Source organism: Nesoenas mayeri, assembly GCF_963082525.1.
Source record: "Nesoenas mayeri genome assembly, chromosome: 14".
NCBI lineage: Eukaryota > Metazoa > Chordata > Aves > Columbiformes > Columbidae > Nesoenas > Nesoenas mayeri.
The window spans coordinates 1,659,845-1,680,712 of NC_137556.1; the positions used below are offsets into that span (position 1 = coordinate 1,659,845).

Consider the following 20,868-nt stretch of genomic DNA (forward strand, 5'->3'; position numbering starts at 1 on the left):
GTGATACAGAAAGAAAGAGTGCAACAATATTCATAGAAAAGCTGATGACGTTCATCCGAAAAGCAGCAAAAAAACGAAGAGTGTAGAGTTATAAGTTTCTAGAATTGCTGTAAATTTCAATAAGTAGTAAAATGTGTATTTGCTTTAAAAGTCCTTTTCCTTTGTGTTAAGATCTGACAGGGCACACCTTCAGTTTCATTGGTACCGTACCGGCTCGTGTTTGGCATGTTATCTCTGAAAGTACTGATGGCAAAATGTCATTTGTGTTTCTAGATGAAAATTGAAATACTCGATAAAGCAAATTGTGCAGGGGATTGTGGAAGGACCTGACTGGCGGCAAACTTTGGGGTTTCTCATCGAAGGCCTCGTGGTTTTGCTGGCAGCCAGGGCCACGCAGCCACTCGCTCAGTCTTCCCCCAGCCCTGATAGGATGGGGAGGAGAGTTGTAGGAAAAAAGGTAAAACTCATGAGTTGGGACATAAACAGTTTAAGAAGACAGTAAAGGGAAGATCTAAATAATAAAAATAGCATACAAAGTGAAGGATACATTATGCAATCTCTCACCACGCAGAAACTGATGCCCAGCCCGCTCCCAAGCAATGAGTCCCTCTCCCAGCCAGTTCCCCCAGTTTATATACTTAGCATGATGTCCTATGTATGGAATATCCCTTTGGCTAGTTTGGGTCGGCTGTCCTGGCTGTGTCCCCTCGCAGCTTCCGGACAAATCTAACTCTGTGCCAGCCCAACTCAGAACAAAATGTCTAATTAACTTCTGCTGAGTCAAAGCCAGAATGAATAGAGAAGGATGTGAGCGAAAGCAGCTGGTTCCCAGCACACGCCCCAGGGCTTTCGCACGCTGTGCCATAAACACTGATATATTGAGATGTGATATGAATACATTTCCTTTGCTTTTCTTTAAGACCAGGGTGGACCAGGGCTGGGGGGACAGCATGCACTTGTCATTACAGGTTGGATATCTAGAAATTTCAGGTTTAAGGTCAAATTTCTGGTGGGAAGTTTTGCTGGTGTTGTATGACCTCAGCGGAATGGGTGCTATTATCAATGACACATCTGGAAGAGCAGGAGCCTGTGTATAGACCATTAAACCAGTAGACAACTGGTGCTGCTGAAACAGGTGATTTAACTCAGGGAACTGGTTTGGCTATACTGGGAAAAATATTGTAATATCCATCTACAGTAAAGAGGATTAATCAATATAAGAACAAAACTTTTCTAGTACAGAGCTGGCTTTGCCACTGCTTTGAAGCTAAATGAAGGGGAACTGCAAAATTCACATCACACAATATTCCACCTCTTAAACTCTGCCTAAGCTTTGATATATATATATTTATATGTATATATATATATATCACTTATGAGCAAGGCATACAGAACACTGCACTCAAGTATACAGGATCACCTGGACTTAGTGTGCTTATCATTCTGCCCAAAATCTTTCACAAGTACTAAGAGATATGTCCTGAGATGTTCCTCTACCTGCACCTTGTTAGATCTGTGTAAATTTGGCATCTGAACATTTGTAAGGATCCGGGCATGTGCCACTTGGAGAAATAATGGTTTTTTTGAAAGCCAATGGTGATTATAGGAGTGTTTAGATCAGTCTAAATTTATTTTTATGGTGTCAGTTAAATTATATGACATTTTATAGATATATGTATTTTGGATAAAATATTTATTCTGTATTTTTACTACCTTTAATAAAGTGAATAAATGTCTGTGTCTGCCTTTTTTTGCCCCGCAAATTTATTTCCGGCTATTCCCACACTTGAGCAAAATCCAGTTATTGTAAAATCTCCAATGGCCCAGGGCATAGACCCTGGAGGTGAGTGAGCAAGTGTGTTGCTAGAAGCCACTTCTAACAATGCACAAATTAAAGACCAGAGGGACCATTAGGGTGCACACGGCTTGGATGGAGTGGGCGCTCCCTTTGGTTTTGCTGTAATGGAGCTGCTGAGGAGCCCCTGCCGGAGCACAGGCATAGGTGGCTGGTCACAGAAGAGCTTACCGGGTTCTCTCCCTCCTTTTCAACAATTAAAATAGAAATGGAGAGAATCCAAGTGACAGTCTAACTGCAAAACCTGCTCCAGGCACCGGCAATGCCTGAGGCTCCAAGCTGAACGGTTTTTCAGTGTTTGTTCTGCCAGCACCTGAACAAGCATCCCACATACTGGTTGTTAGATCCAGCCTGAGCAACTCCAAAGTGGAGACAAACATGCCACAAACAGAAGGGAAAAAGCTAGTGAGGTTCCTAATGTGAAATAAATACCTTTAAATTAGATACTTTTAAAATAAATAAGCGAGCATCTCCTCAGAACCGCAACAGAAATTACAGCCCTTGCCATTCACGAACAACATTTGCAAAGAAAGTGTCTTTGGTGGAAAATATTTTCCATCTGCTCAAACCAGAGTCCCAATCTGCGTAACCCCGGTGACAGCTCTGCCTGCTCCAAGCCCTGGAAATAGGACGTTGTCATGAAGAACATGGCACAAAGCAGGAGTGCTGGATGCCAGCTGGGGGTTCCTCCTGCGCTAATTGTGCATCATGCAGAGCAAGGACTTTCCCAGCCTGACAGAGGGTTTCAGGTACCCAGCTGCAGTCAGCACTCCGAGCACGCACAGAACACTAATTACCCATTTAATTATTATTAAAAAGAACCAACCAAACAAAAATCCACCAAAGCACAAACAAACAAACTAACCCACCACAAAACCCAAGCAAACCAAAATCCCAAACCAAAACTAAAGCAACAATGACAAAATCAGACACGCACAAAACCCCAACCAAACCAAACCACAGCAGAGATTTTCCAGCGTTTCAGTCTGAAGTGGGACAGAATCCAGGTGACCCTGAGGATGCCATTTGGAGACAGCTTCAGCCTTCTGAAGATGCTTTCCAGATTTGAATGCTCTCCCTGCCTTGCTGTACAGTTTGTCTGAATTTCTTTCACGTTTTCATGAGGTATTTTGAGAGATAAGCACTTGCGTCCTGACTTCAAAATCTATGTTGTTAACCAGCTTCCTGAGCACCTGCGAAAACCTGGGCACCAGCGGATGAAACGTTTCTGATACTTGCATTAGGAGTATCAGCTCCTAGAAAGCACCGTAGGTGGGAGAATTTTAAATGACACACATGCAGAGCTCTAGAGAAATGTTCGGGCTGCCTTGGCAATGGGTTTGCTTTAGTGCCCTGGGTGATGCTTGCATTTTTTCTATAAATATCCCAGCATAAATTAGTTATTTTTAAAAGTTTTAAACACAGGAGAAAGGAATGAGAAGCAAATTGAGAAGAGATTTTTGGTGAGAAAGAGAGGTGGGTTCCTCTGCTGTCCTTCTCTTCACAGAATAAGTTGCTTACAAAACTTACTGGCTTTGACATCATCAAAAAAGCAGCTGAGCACCTGAGCACAGCACCTGTAGTCACAGTGTTTCCAAATGCTTCATTTCATTTGTTCTGAGTTTCCTAATTCTGACATGTCCCAATATAGAGTTACTGCTGCATGTTCGGGTACATCCCTGGAGGTGGCGAGTGAGCGTCCTGGGATACCAGAGCAAATACACAGCAATAAACCACTCTCTTCTTACATCAACGCCTTACATCAGCATCTACCAAATGTTTTCAAGTGTTATCATCCAGCTTTTATGAAAATAACTTTTCACAGTGAAGCTCTATAAAATGGGGGGAACGGGCACAGTTGCTGGTGAAAAAATTATTAACCAGCAAAATTAGTATTTGTAAGTTATTTTACAGAATCACAGAATCTCAGAATGTCAGGGGTTGGAAGGGCCCTGGAAAGCTCATCCAGTGCAATCCCCCCATGGTGCAGGAACACCCAGATGAGGTTACACAGGAAGGTGTCCAGGCGGGTTGGAATGTCTGCACAGAAGGAGACTCCACAACCCCCCTGGGCAGCCTGGGCCAGGCTCTGCCACCCTCACCCCCAACAACTTTCTTCTCAATTTTAAGTGGAACCTTTTGTGATCCAGTTTGTATCCCTTACCCCTTGTCTTGTCACTGGTTGTCACTGAGAAGAGCCTGGCTCCATCCTCCTGACGCTCACCCTTTAGATATCTGTAAACATTAATGAGGTCCCCCCTCAGTCCCCTCTTGTCCAGCTCCAGAGCCCCAGCTCCCTCAGCCTTTCCTCACACGGGAGATGCTCCACTCCCTTCAGCATCATATTTGTGCAGACAGTGATCTATAAGACTTTTTCCTCTGCCTGCCTGCGATCTATAAATACCAAACCACAGCAGGCGGAGCAGCCTGTGGCACAGGAGCAGGGGAAAGGCACCCGCTGCCTGCACGCTGCCCGCGTCCTGCCTGCACGCTGCCCGCGTCCTGCCCGCCCCGGCAGCTGACGGCAGGTGGCAACAGGAGACCAAAAATGCAAAATGCACCGGCGGAGCAACAAACCCACAGGGAGCTCCAAGCAAGAGCTAGCAAAGCTTTCGAGTGCATCAGCTCCATTTCCAGCCTCTGTGACCAAGCGTTATCATCGGGACGGGCTGAGCTGGTCCTTGCTGGGATGCCCAGGCACATCCTGAGCGCTCGGCTCAGCAGTTTTGATTGTTAGAACTAAGAAGAAAAGGTAAAGGAGAAAAAAAATATGCCTTCCCTCACCTACCTACACTTTGATTCTGTAGAAGAATGACACCATGGTGCTCTTCAATGCAACAGCCCCATTCACAGTGATGCTGATTTCTGACCTGAACCAAAGTCCATATCCTGACAGCAATCCCTGCCTCCCCAGTCCACCCCACCAGCCCAGCCCTATGAACCGTTCGCCTCAGGTGTAACCGGAGCAGGAAGGACGTGTCAGCCAAAAATCTGAAGTCATTGGCTAGAAAGCAGGTAGGCATTAGTGTAAGTATAATGCCTCGGTACAATCATGGCATAAACATTTAATTTACACACACAAGCACTTACTGTAAAGATCCTGCATCAGATTTCACTGGGTTGGGTGTGTGGCTTTCAGAAGGGCTGGAGAGGAAAGGCCTGACCAGCCCCAGGTGTCCCCAGCTATGGAAAATACCACGTGAACAGCAACAAGAAATGGGTGTGCAAAGAACTGAACAGGCTGTGATAAAACTACCTGCGACAAAGAAAACACACCGTCCTCCGTCACTTAGATGAGTCGAGCAGGACAAGCTCAGTATCACCAAAAAAACCCAGAACTTTTTGGGTTCAAAGCAGCCAGTAGCTCTACCTGGGAAGCCCCCCAGCCATTCTGACCCCAAAATGCCCCCTCAGCTACGTGCCCCCCAACCCACCTGGTCCTTTTACAGATGTAAATGGTCCCAGCTGTATTTAAATCTTAACTTTGACTTCATATAGGAAGTTCAAAATAATCATACCCAGGAAAAATCAGCATATCCTTAATGTAAACCAACATTCTTCCAATTTAATTAACCTTTTAATACTTTCATTTTATACTTAATTGACCCTAATAAGCATATATTATACATTTCCAGATAGCAGTTCTATATATCTTATTATCACCATCATAATTTCTGCTGCAAATAGCAAAGTTGCCTATCAAATAGTGATTTCAGAAGCCCTGCGTGGCTTGAGAGGGCTCAGCTGACTACAGGTTCTTCCAGCAGGGACCTGGGCTCACTAAATAGAGCTTGTTCTGAACAGGCAGTGTCTATATCAGACAGACTCAGCCTATAAAGCTTTTTAACAGCATCTTTATCTTTAAGGAACTTGCAAGACTGCCCTGCCCAGCGCTGCTCCGGCTGGAAAGCTCCTAATGGAGAAACAACTGCAAACACTCCACGTTTTCTTAGCGCATCTCCCAGCTCTGCTTCGACCTCTTGTGTCATCTCTGTGAAATACAGACATTTATGAAACAAATCAGAGACGCGAAGTAAAGAACCAACGTGCTGCAGAGCAGAGCGCTGTGGTCATTAATCAGTTAATTAGCCCGTGCCGCTGTGAGGCTCAGCCCCGCTCAAAACTCAACGGGTGCTCGGGGTTTTTTGTTGTCGGTTTCTTGGTTTTGGGGGTTGTTTTGGGTGTAGCGGATAGAGATGGTGCCGGTGCCCCCCCGGGTGTCAACGCATCAGCATCCAGGTGCCCCGGGGGGTTTTCCCACCTCGGGCGGATTTTCCCGGCGGGGCTGCTGGAAGTCCCGGCGCATTCCTGCCCCGAGTCACGGCCGGACCCGGGTTTGGCCCGGGCTTCCCCCAGTCCCGCCGTCCCCGCCGCGTGGCGCCCCCCCGCGGCCGCACACGGCACCGCCGATTCCGGGAAGCGGTTCGCGCCGCCCGGGCTGCGGGAAACCGAAACTCGGCCACCGGGGAACAGGGAACGGGGCCGGGGGGGCAAGAAGGGGGAACGGGCGGACCTGCCCGGCGGTGCGGGGTCACAGCTGATCGGTGCGGGCTCAGAGCTGGTCGGGCGGTCTGGGGAGGAATCTGGGAAAACATGCAAGTAAATAGTTAAAATGCAAACAGCAACACCCCCCTAACAAGCAACGGGAAAAGGAGGAGAAGATCCAAAATAAGGCGCAAAAAAGGGGGAAAGGCCAACTTCTCCATTCCTGCCCCATAAATCAGCAATTCTGCGATAGAACCCAGCAGGGAGTAACGTGCTCCCTGCAGCAACGAGGGCACAGCAGCCGACCCGGGGGGCAAACACAGGCTGGATGTTATAGCCCACCAGCCTGAAAGGAGGGGAGGGTGGTTGTGTGTGGGGGGTGACCGCATGGCAGGGACAGCCATGCTGCTCTGCAAGGAAGGACAGTCAGTGGCCAGGAGTCTCCACTGGAGCATCAGACGATGTTAAAAAATAGTGTTAATAAAAAACAACTGTGTGTCTTTCTGAAGGAATCACACTCGCCTGGCAGGGAAGGTGACATTTTGAGCAGGGAATGCCATGGGGATCCACGTGGGACAGCTATTCCCTGCAAGGTGTCCCTCCTGGCTGGTGGGTGCTGCTCAGGGGTCCCCCTGTTCATTAGTGGGAAGAAGGATGCAAAGGGTCCTTCCCCCACACTGTCCCTTCAGCAGATGGTCATCTGCACTACAATAAGCTTCCCAACTGGACATATCACTTGGCTTCTCCTTTTTTTGAGGGAGAGGGGGAAAGACCAGCACTTACAGCATCCCCTTTTAGAGCAGCCAAAAAGCAACGCCCGAAAGCAAGAGCCGTGAACGGCCCGACCCCAGGCTGGCAGGAACGGTCCTGCCTCAGTGACTCTTTTTAAAGCACCAAATTTGACACTTGGTTATGTGAATTGCTTTATTGTCAAATAAGGCACCTGTTCTCACCTGTGGCCTATATTTGGACAGAGATGCTGGCATTCTCCACCAAGGTTAATTAATAGCCAAGAAATAACTCTTAATAAAGTGACTAAACTGCAGATGTTGAATCATATCTGCTGCATGCAGCATATGGTTTTCACTATTTGCTGTGAGGTTCTCAACACCAATCCACCCCAGTCCCCTCCCAGCACCCAGACCAGGCCCAGCAGCATAATCTGAGTGTCAGCACAATCGGAGCTGCCCCAGCCCAGGCAGCAGCCAGGGTGTGAGCCTCTTCCCAGCATGTCCTGCCTCTGCTCCTCATCCCTTGGCTCCCAACAGCACCAACGTGACAAGCCCAACAGCCCTTCTCAGCATCTCCAAGAGCTTCCTTTCTGGCAGCCCCTTTGCACAAGGATGGGATGAAGCATTTCAAACAAAGCAGGGGTTATTGATGTTGTTCCCCAGGCACAGCACAGGTGACGCTGCCAGGGCAGCCCATGGCCACCACTGGCCTGTCCTTCTGCCAACAGCAGGGACATTTGGCACCTTTTCTCATCAGTCCAGGAAAGAGAACCCCCCCAGCTCAGAACCAGATGAGGCACAACCAGCCTTGCCCAAAACGTGCTGCTTGTCCTGCTGCCTGCACCTCCCTTTGGTTTAGCTCCTGCTCTTCAGACGGCCGGGGAGGCAAGCAGGTTCATTTTGACCCGTTACCTTCAGACAAACGCTTTAGGGCACATACAAAAATTTTAAAAATTAAAAAATTCTTTAAGACATGTCTCACCTGTTTCTTGGAAGTGATGTCAGCCCCAGCTACATTGCTGGGACATCAGCAGCAGAAAATGAACATACTCCCCGTGTGACTTTACATGGATTAGCTGACAAGATGCCAAAGCCCCAGGCCAGCGTGGCCCCATTGCTACCCAAGGCTGGGCAGACAGAGCAGCCTGGGGGGGGGCTGCGGCCACTGCCCCCCTGCACCCACACACACAGTGGGACAGGACCGAGTCTCTCCGACTTTTATTAGGGAGGCTCAGCTGCTGCAGGTTTGCACCCTCGTTAGGCAAACTCGTCACAGCTGCCAGGTGTCTGCAGCTCACAGGACTTTCCTTGGCAAATAGTTCATGAAAGGTCTATGTGCTTCTGCAAGGCTGAGAGAAAAGTGAGGAGTGGGGAAAGTCCAGGGAAACAAGTCAAATTCTTGGAATTTCCTTTTTTTCCCCCACCAATCCAAGCGCAGAATCTCATTTTGGTTTATTTTAAAAAGTCACCGTGAATTGATTTCAGGTCCTGAGATAGGTCCTTCCAATTCCGGGAAACCGTCAGCGGCCCATCCCAAGATATATTTATTGCAGGCTGTGGACAGAGCTCTCGCTAGTATTACCTCATGCCATCTGGGCAGAGTTTCAACATTTCTGACATTATTCATTCTCCTGCATGTGCTCCAACCAAACTTCCTTTTTGTAACAGAGGCATTTATAAGAAATGGAAACAGCTTGCACCGAGTCCCAAGCTCTCACGGCTGCCGACTGAGAAGCAGCTATTTTTTTGTTGTTAGCCTTTGCAGTTTTTAAGGCTGATACTCCATCTCTGCTCCTTGAAGTCTGTTCTGTATTAACCCCTTCCAGCCCAGAGAGCCCGTAAGAGGGACACGCACCAGCATAACGCTGTGACCGTTGTCATTAGTGTGCAACGGTGGCATCCCTCCGGTGACGGCAACTGCTCCACACCCATTTTATATGCCCCAATTGGCTCCAAAACCAAAGAATTGTTTCCCATTTTGATGGGGAAGGGGGAGGAAGGCAATTGGGGAGAAAATGAGAAAGGATTTGCATTAGAGCAGGTTTCTCTTAAAACAGGTCGAAAGGAGGAAGAAAGCCTGGCAGAGCGGGGTCTGGGAGGGCTGGTGGGTGCTGGGGGGCACCGAAAGGTCCCCATGCAGCAATGGAAGGAAGCAGCCAGGGCCGCGAGGAAGCAGATAAGACACTCTCTCCCGCCATGCTCCCCCTCTTCCCCTCCACAAACCCTGCTCCATCCTGCGGTTGTTCACTCCCCCCACCCAAATACTGCCCGGGCATGCAGACCTCGGACTCCGCTCCTTCCTGGGGCTCGCTGCCATCTGCCAGAGGCAGATTTCTGTGGCAGCCCCTGTCCCCATCCCTTCACTCTCCATCTCCCCCTTTCCCCATCTCCTCATCTCCCTGTCTTCCCATCTCTTCATCTTCTCATCTCCCCATCTCCGCATCACCAGAGCAGGGATTCTCCACTGCAGAGCTTCTCCATTGCTTGGATTCAGGGTTCTAGGGAGCGAAAGTCTTCAAAGCAAAGCCTGCAATCAATACTTGCCATAATGCTCAAGCTTTTTCCCAAGACACATCAGGGATTTAAAACCATAGCAGTGAAGATGGAACAAAGAACTTGGCTAGAGCCAGCGTGCCTGGTTCATAACCCTCCTCATGGGCTGTGCCAGCGGCCCGGCGGTTGGTGCCATGCAGTTGGAGCTTTTTAGCCCTATCTGAAATACTGTCTTCCTAACAGCATCTTATTTCAGGGCACTGCTGCCCAAGGCAGAGCTGCTCATTACAAATAACAAATACCCCTTGCTGGAGCATCAGCTGGAGATTTGATTTGATCTTAAATAAAAATATTATTAAATGTTTCCTCTGCTTTAGGAAAACAATCCCAGACTTGGGATTAACCTGGATCAGGTAAATGTGATAAAATATTTTAGTGGCCTGTTTCTCTGTGTCTCAGTTTAGTGCTAAAAGAAGAGAATTAGCAATTAATGGGGGGAATAGGGAAAAGGGAAAATACTAGAGGGTGTTCAGAGCCAAAAGGCCAAGCAGGTGTCCTGCTGTGATATGACAGGACTGCAGCTCTGCAGAGCATCAGAGCTGTTGGCATCCATGGGAGTTATTGCTGGGTGATAAAGTGGATGGAGAAGAAGGGTTTTATGGTCAACCATTTATTGACTCTCGGTCACTATGAGCTGCATGGATTATTCCTTGTTCATGCTTTCATAGAAGCACATGTGAAGTTTAAGTACATGTTCTTGCTCTATTAAATAAGCTGCTGAAACAATAGTTAGTGTAGTGGTATAAACGGGAGGGAGGAGCTGGTTTTGTAAGGAGGGGGCTCTGTAACCATGGTGTGAGGGGAGCCTGACCCACAGCGGCATCAGGAGGGACAGGTTGTTATTTCCTTGTTTCAGCTGATAACGAAGGGGCAAACAAACACACGGCATCCCAGCTCCATGGAAACCTGCTGTGCAGATATGGGACAAGACATAGGTATAAAAGTCAATTAAATTACGCCAAGTAGGACCTGTTTGGGTTTAAGGCAGAGGAAAGAAGTGGGGATTTGGGGCTGGAACTGTTAACCTTTCTTTATGCATTTCTGTTCTTAGGATATGTATTTGGTGCCTGGTGCCAGTTCCTAGTGAAGACACAGACTAAAAATAACAGGTAAGGATTGTAACAGTACCGAAGTCATGTATCAAACATGTCACTGTCCAATATTCAGTCATTTCAAGTATTTAAGATACATTTGGTGTATGCACACATAGGCCTGTCAGACCAGGAAGCTCAACATTCATGTTTCTTAAAGCTGGCTGAGAGGGTAAAAACAAACCATGGGAGGCTGGAGCTGGAAAGGAACAACAGCATGATCCTTTTTGCCAATATTTGGGTTGTATAAGAGGTGTTGTGACTCTTCTTGCAGATGATTGGAACCTCAAATACCTTCTGCCATCTCTCTTTCAAGCTGCTTCTATGTTACCTCTTATTCCTCTGGATTTCTGCACATCTTGTGCTGAGGAGTGGACCCATCCCCTCCCACAGGCTCTGAACATAATGTCCCGTTGCTGCCCCTGTCTTGTCTGTGTACCTCTTTCCTTTGATTATTTGTGTGGTTTACCTAACACGTTATATCTTTCTCTACACTGAAAGCTCACTGGTGAATGGTGCCTCACCCAGCACAAGGACCCAACCGGAGGACACAACCACAAGATCAAAGTGTCGAGCAGGAAAAAAACCCAACAAGTTTAGAGAAAGTGTGGCGCACCTACAGGGCTTTTCTGCACTTAAATCCAAATTTGGTCTTTTCTTTCATCTTCATGGTAAAAAGAAGAAAACTCACCAGTGCAGGCAGGTGGTGTGACAGTGTCGTGCTATTTTTCTAGGCTGCCCACGCACCTTTCTACCTCTCTCCCAATATACCTTCCCACTGCATAACCCTTCAAACCTGCCCTGAAAGTATCGGAAAGGGAATAACCAAAAATGCTCTAATATTCTTCTGGATTGAAGGTATCTTGAAGACAGTGGATGCAAATCTCATCTCCTTGTCATCCAGATCCAATGGACTGCAGAGGAATCCTCATGATTTCAGTAGCCTGTTATCAAGCCATCATTTCTCTTCCACATGCTTAATCTGCCAGTGGTAGGAGAGACCAGAGTACCAGTGGTTGCACTTTTTGTCTCCTAACAGCATTATTTCAGGCCGGCCCACCCTGACACATGGCCCAGGCCGGGGGAAGATGGGACACAAATCATTCTGAGGTTTTGCAAAATGCTCATGTTGCCCTGCCTCCCGCCTTCTGCCATCCACACTGGGAATGGCTGACAGGCAGCGTGTCTCGTACTGCATTGCACAACCTCTGGCAAATGAGTGCTGAGAAATCAGAGCATCTGTATGTCTCAAACCCCTACAGCAAAGCAACCGAGACCAGATCTCAGCTGGGAGCTCCATGGGAAAAAGCACTGGAAACAGACGATGTTACAGCTCTAACTAGGCTGGGGAATCCTGTTAGACTGTCGAGGCTTTCACACCAACAGCACAAGTCCGCGCAGTGTCTAGTGGCGCTTCCCACCCGAGCAGTGGTCTGCTGAGGCCGGGCAGGGACCCGTGTCACACACCTGTCCCCCGCCTTAGGTGCACTGTGATGTGCACAGGAGTTGCTCTGGGGACTCCACTGACCTGTTCCTTTCAGCCGTGCATTTAATGAGCATTCAACACTGGAATGAAGCAGCACATTTCCCCACATCTGCTTGCATCATTGGGAAGAATCGAGCTGACACTGGACAACTTGTTGTGTACCAACCACTTCATGCCGTGAAAGCATAAATGCAGAAGAGATGGTGGAGCATCACTTACAATTTTTGCGTTTTCCTTTTCTGTTGGAATAATGCTACCTATGATTGTTCCTATTACTCCAGGCCCTACCACATCCCTTCTGAAATTGCTAACACCAAATAAATAAAAATACAGTTTTGGACATTCCTGTCTGTTAGTCCTGTTGTCAACAGCAACATTTTGCCCATTGGAGCTGGTCCCACAGCAGTGCCCGGGGAACTGGGCTGCTCAGAGACAGCACCAGGGTCGGTTCCCCGGCATTCTGCAGTGAGTTGACCAGGAACAGCCTGACTGCTGACCGAGCACCCACCCCACCCACAACAGCCTCATCTACACCCTGCATTTCATTAACTGCCTTTCCTAATCTATGAGGATTGCTATGGGCTGCTGGAAAGTCAGGGGGTCTACACGTGTGGATTATTGTGCTGCTTCCGGCTGCCCGGGATGTGTGTGAACAGCAGCAGTGCAAGGGGAAGCATGGAGGAGGGCTGAATCCCTTGGGAGGATGGGTGCTGGATCCTTTGGTGGGACGGGGGCTGGATCCCTCTATGGGATAGGGGTTGGATCCTTCAGTGGGACAGGAGCTGGATCTCTCTTTGGGGATGGGGGCTGGATTCCTTCATGGGATGGGGGCTGCATCCCTCGGCGGGAATAGGAGCTCGATCCCTTTGCGGGAATGGGAGCTGAGCCCCATGGAGGAACGGGCGCTGGATCCCTTTGCGGGACGGGGGCTGGATTTCTCCGCGGGGACGGAATCCCTGGAGGGGGCACATGGCCAGTCTAGGAAGGGGGTCCGAGCACCCGGGTGTGACACGGGCTCGGCAGGACCCCGCCGAGCCCCCGGGTGCCGGTCCCGCACCCACACCCGCACCCACACCCCCGCCGGACGGGGGGGCCGGCGCTCCCCCCGCGCCGCTGGTGCTACAACAGCGTGATTTCCCCGAAGTGATGCTGGCGGCGGCAGCCAATGGGAGGCGCGGCCGCCCCCTGCGGCGGCGCTGATTGGCCAGGAGGCCGCAGGGCCCGGGGCGGCGGGGAATCCCGGGCGCCGCCGCGTTATACCCGAGGGCGCGCCCCGCGGGCGGCAGAGGCGGGTCGGCGGGCAGCGGGAGCGGACCGGCGCGCTCATCTCATCACCTCATATCAGCTCACCGCTGCACAGGAGTGCACGGCTCGGCACTGCACGGCACTGCGAGGTGGGTCGCGGTGCGTCCCGGTGCGTCCCGTCGCTCGCCCCTCGCTTTGCATGGCGCTGGGGCTCCGGGTGATGCGCCCCTCAGGGTCCGTCGGAGCGGCCCCGGAGGCACGGCACGGGGCGGCTCAGCTCTGCTCGCTAAGACGGGAACCCCTGGCTTTAGCCATACGGAGGCAGTTTGGAGGCGTGGGGCGCATCGCGTCGGCGGCCGTCGGGTGGGCACCGGGCATCCCTCCGGCAGGCAGCGACCACGGTCCCTTACACAACCCACGGGAGAGGTCGGGGCGGGATGTCCCCTCGCAGCCGAGGGGCTGGGCACATCCGAGCGCGGCTGCCGCTCTGCGGGCTCAGCCGGAGGCTCCGCTCCGCCGTTGAGCCGGTGCCAGCGCCGAGCCCCGGGGCCAGATCCCGCGGCCCCGAGCCGCGCTGCCCGGGGCGGCCACTCTCCGGGCCCCTGTCCCGCCGCCAACGAGCGCGTTGCTGGTGTAAGTTAGAAATGTATTGCTGGGGGAATCCTGGTCTGTCTCAAAAAAACACCGCAAACAGGAAATTATTGCCGAGGGGGAAGGGCTGGGAGGCCGCGCCGCCCCGCTCCGCTCCGGCTGCGCGGCGGGGCCGGTTCCTGCGCGGCGCCGGGTGCGGCTCGGCGGGGCTGGTGGCGCTGCGGATCAGGGATCCCCCCGCAGCAGGGCCGGCTTCCCCCCGGCCTCACGCAATTTAATTAATAACAAACTTTTAAGAAGGAGACTGTGCAGTTAGTGCCTCTCTGTGGCCGCCTGCGGGGGGGGGGGCGGTCCCGCACAGGTCCCCGCGGGGAGACCCGCACCCGCTCCCGGGAAAACCGCCCCGGTGCTGGCGGTGGCTCCATCGCAGGGCGAGGGTCGGGCCGGGATCCCTCCCTGCCCTGTCCCACTCCAGACTCCCCCCCCGCAGCAGGGGCTGAGCACCCACCGCTGCAATCAGCCCCTTTCCGGAATTCAAACCTTCAGCCGTGGTTTTGGTGCTCACCAGGGGAAGCGCTGCCCTCTAGAAACAGGTGGAAGACACTGGAAAAGAATTAAGAACCTGGAAAAGTAGTTTGGGTTGCATTGATAGGGTTAGCGGTAATACAGTACGGAGGGAAAGGGAGGAGTGGCGTTGCAGAATGGTTAAAAGTGTGATGAGTTTTTTGCTAACCTGTTATTTCTTTCATAGACAACATGCCCGTGTCGAGAATGCGCATGAGACCTTGGTTGGAAATGCAGATCAATTCCAATCAAATACCAGGACTGATATGGATTAACAAGGTGAGGGTTGCTTATTACAATCATTGTTATTATTACTTCTGTGTAATTAACCATCCTTCACCTTAGATGACACCAAACATCAGTCAAGATCATAAAGGAAAGAAGAGCATGGAGAAAACTTGCAAGCATTATGTTTAAAAAACAGCTACTTTAGGTTTCAGAAAAGGTAGTTCTGGGTCATACAGAATGTAGTAATTCTGGTTTTTTTTTCCCTGTGCAAATTCCAAGGAGGGAAATGATAAATTCCAATTAAAGCTGTCTGAACATAATGGAGAACCAAGAAATCTCCAAGATATCTTTTAACTCCTGCTGCCCACTTGATCCAAGACCACTCCTGTTCCAGTTGAGTAGCTACCTTTACACTCCCAGTTGCTCCCAGTTTTAAGATTTGGCCTGAAAGAATCTCAGGATTCGTCTCCCTTTGTTCTGGAAGGCACATCCCGGTACCTGTGGTGCAGGGTGAGACCACCAGCATATTGAAACAGGTCTCTTGCTCTGAAGTTACCACATCCATCCCATGGTGATGTTTAATCCAGGACATGTTTTTCTTAGGATTTAAGAAGAAATTCTCTACCAAAGTGTACCTGGAAAATATATTGTAGTTAATGATATGCTGCTAGAATAGCTGCAATGTATTCAAATGATTCTGGGATAAAACTGTCAATATTGCTTACTTCTACTGTCCTGTACCACATGTGGCTTTCCCAGTTTCACAACTCTTAAAGAGCCTTGTATGCATTGGACAAAATAGGTGCAACAATGGATGCTTAATTAAGATACAGGGCAGAGGGTTTATGATGTTTTCTGAGCTGCTACTGAGAATTATTTGATTAAATCTGGACTGTGCTGCTGCTTTTTTTATACAAGTATCTATTGGTTTAACTTCAGGATAAGATGATGTTTCAAATCCCATGGAAACACGCAGCCAAGCATGGCTGGGACATGGAGAAAGACGCCTGCCTGTTCCGGAGCTGGGCCATTCACACGGGTGGGTGCTGGCTTTCCATTTCCATCACTCATATGAATACCTTAAACAAGGCAATTTTTGTCTTGACTTACACCTGAGGTATTTATATTAATTTCTAACACATATGTGAAAGAAAATACTGATTTTTTTTGTTGTTCTTGGGAGGGAGGGGCGTGCAGGGAGAACTGCCACTGCAAGGAAAAGTCTGAACAGTCACCTCGGTTTTTATTTGTAGGAAGATATAAAGTAGGTGAGAAAGACCCTGACCCGAAAACCTGGAAGGCAAACTTCCGCTGCGCGATGAATTCACTGCCTGACATCGAAGAAGTGAAGGATAAGAGCATCAACAAAGGCTCCAGTGCTGTCAGGGTTTACAGGATGCTGCCGCCCCTGACAAAGGATCAGAAGAAAGGTAAACCCCCAGCAATCCAGCTGGGATTAAGCAGCTTCCACCACTGCACTTAAACACAGCTTAAAATTCCTGCTCTGCCTGGGCAGGGGTGCAACAGACCTGTTAGCAGCACTGGTACTACTGGGGTTAGTCACTGGTTATTGCCGTTGGTAACCGTTTATACAAATGGTTCATTTTATCCCAAATTCTTTAAACGTGCCTAAAGGCATTGGCAGGAGGTGGTCAGGACTTGCTGCTGTGACAGCAGTAGCAGAGCTTGCTGAGCAGGGCTCAAAGCTGCAAGAGCTCATGCTCACCTGAAACATCAGCCCTGCAGCCCTTTCTCACGTTTGTCTTTATTTTTACTTAACAGAAAGGAAGTCAAGGTCTTCAAGAGAAGCAAGAAACAGGAGCAAGAGAAAGGTATGTGTGTGTAGAAGCAGCTGAAGAAGCTAGAGGTTTTGGTGGTTTTCGTACTTTAGTTTTTTTCGTATGGGAACTTGGGTGTTCTTAGAAAAGCCTTTCATGCTTTGCCCTTATTTCTGTAGTCGTACGAGGACACGAGGATGGAGGAGTCAGCAGACAGACTAACCACCACTCCACTGCCCGATGACCACAGCAGCTACACCGCTCATGACTACACGGGGCAGGAAGTGGAGGTGGAGAGCACGTCCATCTCCTTAGGTGAGACCCAGCGTTTGGTTCTCTGAGCAGAGTGGAAAGTGCCGTTCAGGCTCTAAACCCACAACCTCAGTGCCCAAAGCCAGGGCTGAGTCCTGGGGCTGGGCCGGGCAGGGAGGAGGCGGAGCGAGTTGTGTCTCCCATGGGTACCAACTCCCGGTGCATCCCGCAGACCTCTCGTCGTGCGAGGTGAGCGGCTCCCTGAGCGACTGGAGGGCGCCCATGGAGACCACCATGGCTGACAGCACCAACGACCTCTACCAGCTCCAGGTGTCTCCCCTGGCTTCGTCCTCAGAAGGTGGGTATTTCTTCTTTTCTTACCCTGCTGTCAGCGGTCTACTGGAGGGATGGCAGCGGGATAAAGGAGGGCCTGCGGGATCAGGAGAAACAAAAGCTGGCTTGTAGGATGAGAAAAAAACTTCAACAGCTTCTACCTGATGGATTTGGGTGGCTGGAGCTCCCAAACTGGCCAGGTTACAGAGCGGCATGTGCCACCCGCAGAAGTAGTTGCTCCTGGGTGAAAGGCTCTGGAATGCCATTGACTTTGCACATGTGGGCGAAGGGGCAGGGTTGGTCTCGCAGCCTCAGGACACGGACAGGTCAGCGGGCAAAGGAGAACAGAGATTTCTGGGCGGGGAGGATGGAGTGGGGGGTTCCTGAGGCAGCTGGGAGGAGGCGATGCCAGAGGCAGGACACAATGAGGTGCGATAGTGTCAGGGGGGGTAATTGCACTTGCCAACAAGAAAAGAAAAATAATATAGGTAGATCAGGGTGGTTCTTACTTGAGGTGTAACTAATCTTCCTCCTGCGTCCAAGCGGGCTCTGCCTGGGGAGGCTCCAAGCTGGCTGCAGCCTCGCGCCCCAGCATGCGGGGGTGTTAGAGAACCCAAGATGAAGGGCTGAAAAGTTTGGGACTCGGAGCTGATGGGCTCCCCTGCCCCAAGCCCCCATGTCCCTCCTCGCTCTCATCCCTGGCGGGGGAAGTAAAAGGTGCTGGCATTGCGTGATGGGAATATGAAGCGGGTTGTGTGGTGAAGAAGCAGAAGTGTGAGGGCTAACGTGCAAAAAGTTGACATCTGTGTCTGTTTTCTTCTCTTTTTTTTCTTCATGAAGATGAAGAGGAAATGAATTCGAAGATTTTTAAGGTAAAAAAAAAAAGCAGCCCTTCTGGTCAGAATAAAATTGCCCAAAGTTGCTGTTTGCACCAAGAGAGGAAGGGGAGCAGCTGTCTGATCCAGTCCTATATGAGCTGAACATACACTTCTGTAATCCAAGACCCTTATTGATGAGGAAGCCTGAAAAATTAAATATAAAGAGAAGGCTACTTCACAAACATGAGCTGGAGATGACACATCCATAGAAACATTTACTCTTCATGTGAAAGTCAGAGGAAGCTCTTGAGTACTGCTAGAAGTACAAGGTGCTCTACTTGGGTCTCCAAAGCTTCTCTAGACTTCATTTCACCCCTCTCTCCACCTCTGACATGTATAGCGCTTAATGTGTGTTTCCAGACATGTCACCCTCATCCCACTGATAATACGTGGATTTTATCACCTAAAGTGCTCTCCCTGTTTAACATTATTTTTAACTGGAAGCAAAATTAGTTTTATAGAATTCAGCATGACAAGATACAGTTTGATCTTTATTACTTACCTCTAATGAAGACAAAGCAATAAACCATCGCACCCGCAGGAAGCAGCGGTTTCACTGTCTCCTTGCTCCGTTGCAGCTGTTCGAGCCGGGCCAGGACTGGCACACAACTAGCGTCGGGGGCAAAGGCTTCCTGACCAACGAGCCGGGCGTGCAGAGCGTGTGCAACACCTACGGCTACAGGGAGCAGGATGGGGAGATCGACACCACGTCAGGTACAGACCCCTTGGTTATCACCCATTGTCGAGGATGATGCAGATGAGGCTTTTCACGCCAGACACTAATTGGGAAGGGAGTTCACAGCACAGTTCACACATCCCCGTGTTCTGTGATTTCCAAGCACTCTGTCGAAAGGCTGTAAGGAATTTGTTGAGAAAAAGGAGAAAAATGCCTCCGGTGAGAGTAAACTGCAGATTTGTCTGGGGGTTTACACATGTAAGCTGTGCCAGCTTTCAGGAACTCCTTGCAATGTACCTGAAGAATTTCCACTAGCAATAGCCCAAATGGGACAGTTTAATCATTTTAGCAAAATATTAGTCTTTAATTGTGTTTACCCACATCTGAGAAATCTTTCAATTTTTGATATGTTTAGATATATACACATTTCCATACATATTTACACTATTTCGCATGTGACTCAGTAGCCATTCTTGTTTTATTTTGTCTAGGAGAGCTGGAGTTCAGGCTCTTTGACCAGAAAAGCCTCGACTTCTCCTGGCTGGAGACAGTGAGACCCAGCATGCAAGTCATTCCCTGTGGCTTGTAAAGCCCCTCCTGGCTTCCTCTGACCGTGAACTGCTGGAGTAGAAACTTTAACAAGCCTGAAGAAAATGGAATAAACTGGTTGTTACTGGCCGAACAAAGCAAGTAGCTTTTATATTCCGTTTTATTTTTAAGGCCTGAAAATGTCAGCAAGAAAGATTCCATTATCATTTTAAAAAGAAGAGGCCTCCCACCTCACTAGCGGGACTCGTGGCCCTGGGGATGCTCAGCCGCAGTTTGCACCCTGGCATCGCTTTGGAGGTGAAGGTTTTGCTGGAAGTTGGGGTGCCTGGCGGGTTCCACCGAGTGGCATCGTGTGCCGGGGGCCTGGGGAGGGGGTTACTGCCCTCCCCACGGGAGATGTGATGAGCACTTTACCCATGGAGTGCTTAGGAGAGACACTTTGGATGCGTCTCTCACCAGTTAGTTTTGGTTGCTGCTTCCCTGTGCAACACTGCTGATACCGAGTTTAACTATCATTACACTTAGAAGTGCACTAATTTGCTGTCTCTTCTTTGATTTACTCCATCAAATAGTTCATTTTTCAACTTTAAACCGTGTAAATAGTTTAGACCAATAAAATGTGAAAATTCAGTTTTGGCTTTGCTTCCACATAGTCCAGTTACCCAGGTCCACTCATAGGATGTTACCTGCTCGTAGACATGCCGTATCTATTTCCTCGCCATAGCTGAAGAGCTGCTGCATGAAACAATGTTTGCACAGATGGGGCAGAGCTCTTTATTTATACCGTGCCTTTCGGAGACCCCTCTCGCACTCTGCCCGATCCCTACAGTACTGTATCAGCTGTACCAACCCAGCGTGTGCGGGAGTGGAGAGTGGAAGAGGTTTTAGTTTGTGTGTAACGCATAGGAACCAAATCACTAAGTTGCAATAAGACTATTTTCTTGTACATTTAGTTTTTGTATATAAAGTGTTGTATATTTGTTTTAATAAAGATGTTTTATATATGACATGTTTACTTTTTCTCATGGGAGAGCTCTGAGAATGCATTCCGAATTCCTTAAAAACACCCAAACAGATGTGCTGTTGACAGAGACAGCTGGAGGGGGTTTTTCATGAGTCATGAAAGCACAGGGAACTCAGCACAGTTTGCTCCTGGTTTCCACCCCTCCCTCTTCCCCATGCAGCTGATGCTGGAATCCTGCTTCCCCCGGTCCCGTGCATGTGTGGGACAGCTGGTTCGTATCCACCATCATCTGCTAGTCAGACCTGACCTAGAGCAGGGTTACAGGCTCTGCTATTAAAAACCCCCATGTCCCTCTCAGCAGCCCCGCCAGCTGCTTTGGTGAGCTGATCAGCAGTGAAAACCCAGGTAAATAACTCTGGTTTGCCTAAAAAGCAAACACATGCACAATTCAGAAGGCAAAGGGAAAACAAGCTGGTTTTCCCCTGAATATTATACTCATTCACCACACTTCCAGGCTGCAAAGGTCTGACGTGTTATTGCATTGTCTGGGATGGGAGACAAGAGACAAGTGTGGCTGATGCGATGTGCCTCCAGCTGCAGCCGCTGGCG

The 20,868-nt window shown here is 49.6% G+C and overlaps 1 protein-coding gene across 1 annotated transcript; it reads left to right on the forward strand.

Moving 5' to 3' along the window:
* Nucleotides 1-13,499: 13,499 nt before the first annotated feature.
* IRF1 (interferon regulatory factor 1) lies at nt 13,500-20,302 on the forward strand. Its single transcript, XM_080353113.1, has 10 exons — nt 13,500-13,595; nt 14,789-14,880; nt 15,769-15,868; nt 16,083-16,259; nt 16,612-16,661; nt 16,787-16,922; nt 17,092-17,217; nt 18,033-18,064; nt 18,649-18,784; nt 19,238-20,302. The coding sequence occupies exons 2-10, from the start codon at nt 14,794-14,796 to the stop codon at nt 19,333-19,335; spliced, it is 942 nt and encodes a 313-aa protein (XP_080209239.1). The 5' UTR covers nt 13,500-13,595; nt 14,789-14,793; the 3' UTR covers nt 19,336-20,302.
* The last annotated feature ends 566 nt before the right edge of the window (nt 20,303-20,868 follow it).

Coding starts and splice junctions, on each gene's coding strand:
- IRF1 (XM_080353113.1), top strand. CDS start 14,794: ATGCCCGTGTCGAGAATGCGCATGAGACCTTGGTTGGAAATGCAGATC. Junction 14,881..15,768: donor GACTGATATGGATTAACAAG/GTGAGGGTTGCT, acceptor GTTTAACTTCAG/GATAAGATGATGTTTCAAAT. Junction 16,662..16,786: donor GAAACAGGAGCAAGAGAAAG/GTATGTGTGTGT, acceptor TTATTTCTGTAG/TCGTACGAGGACACGAGGAT.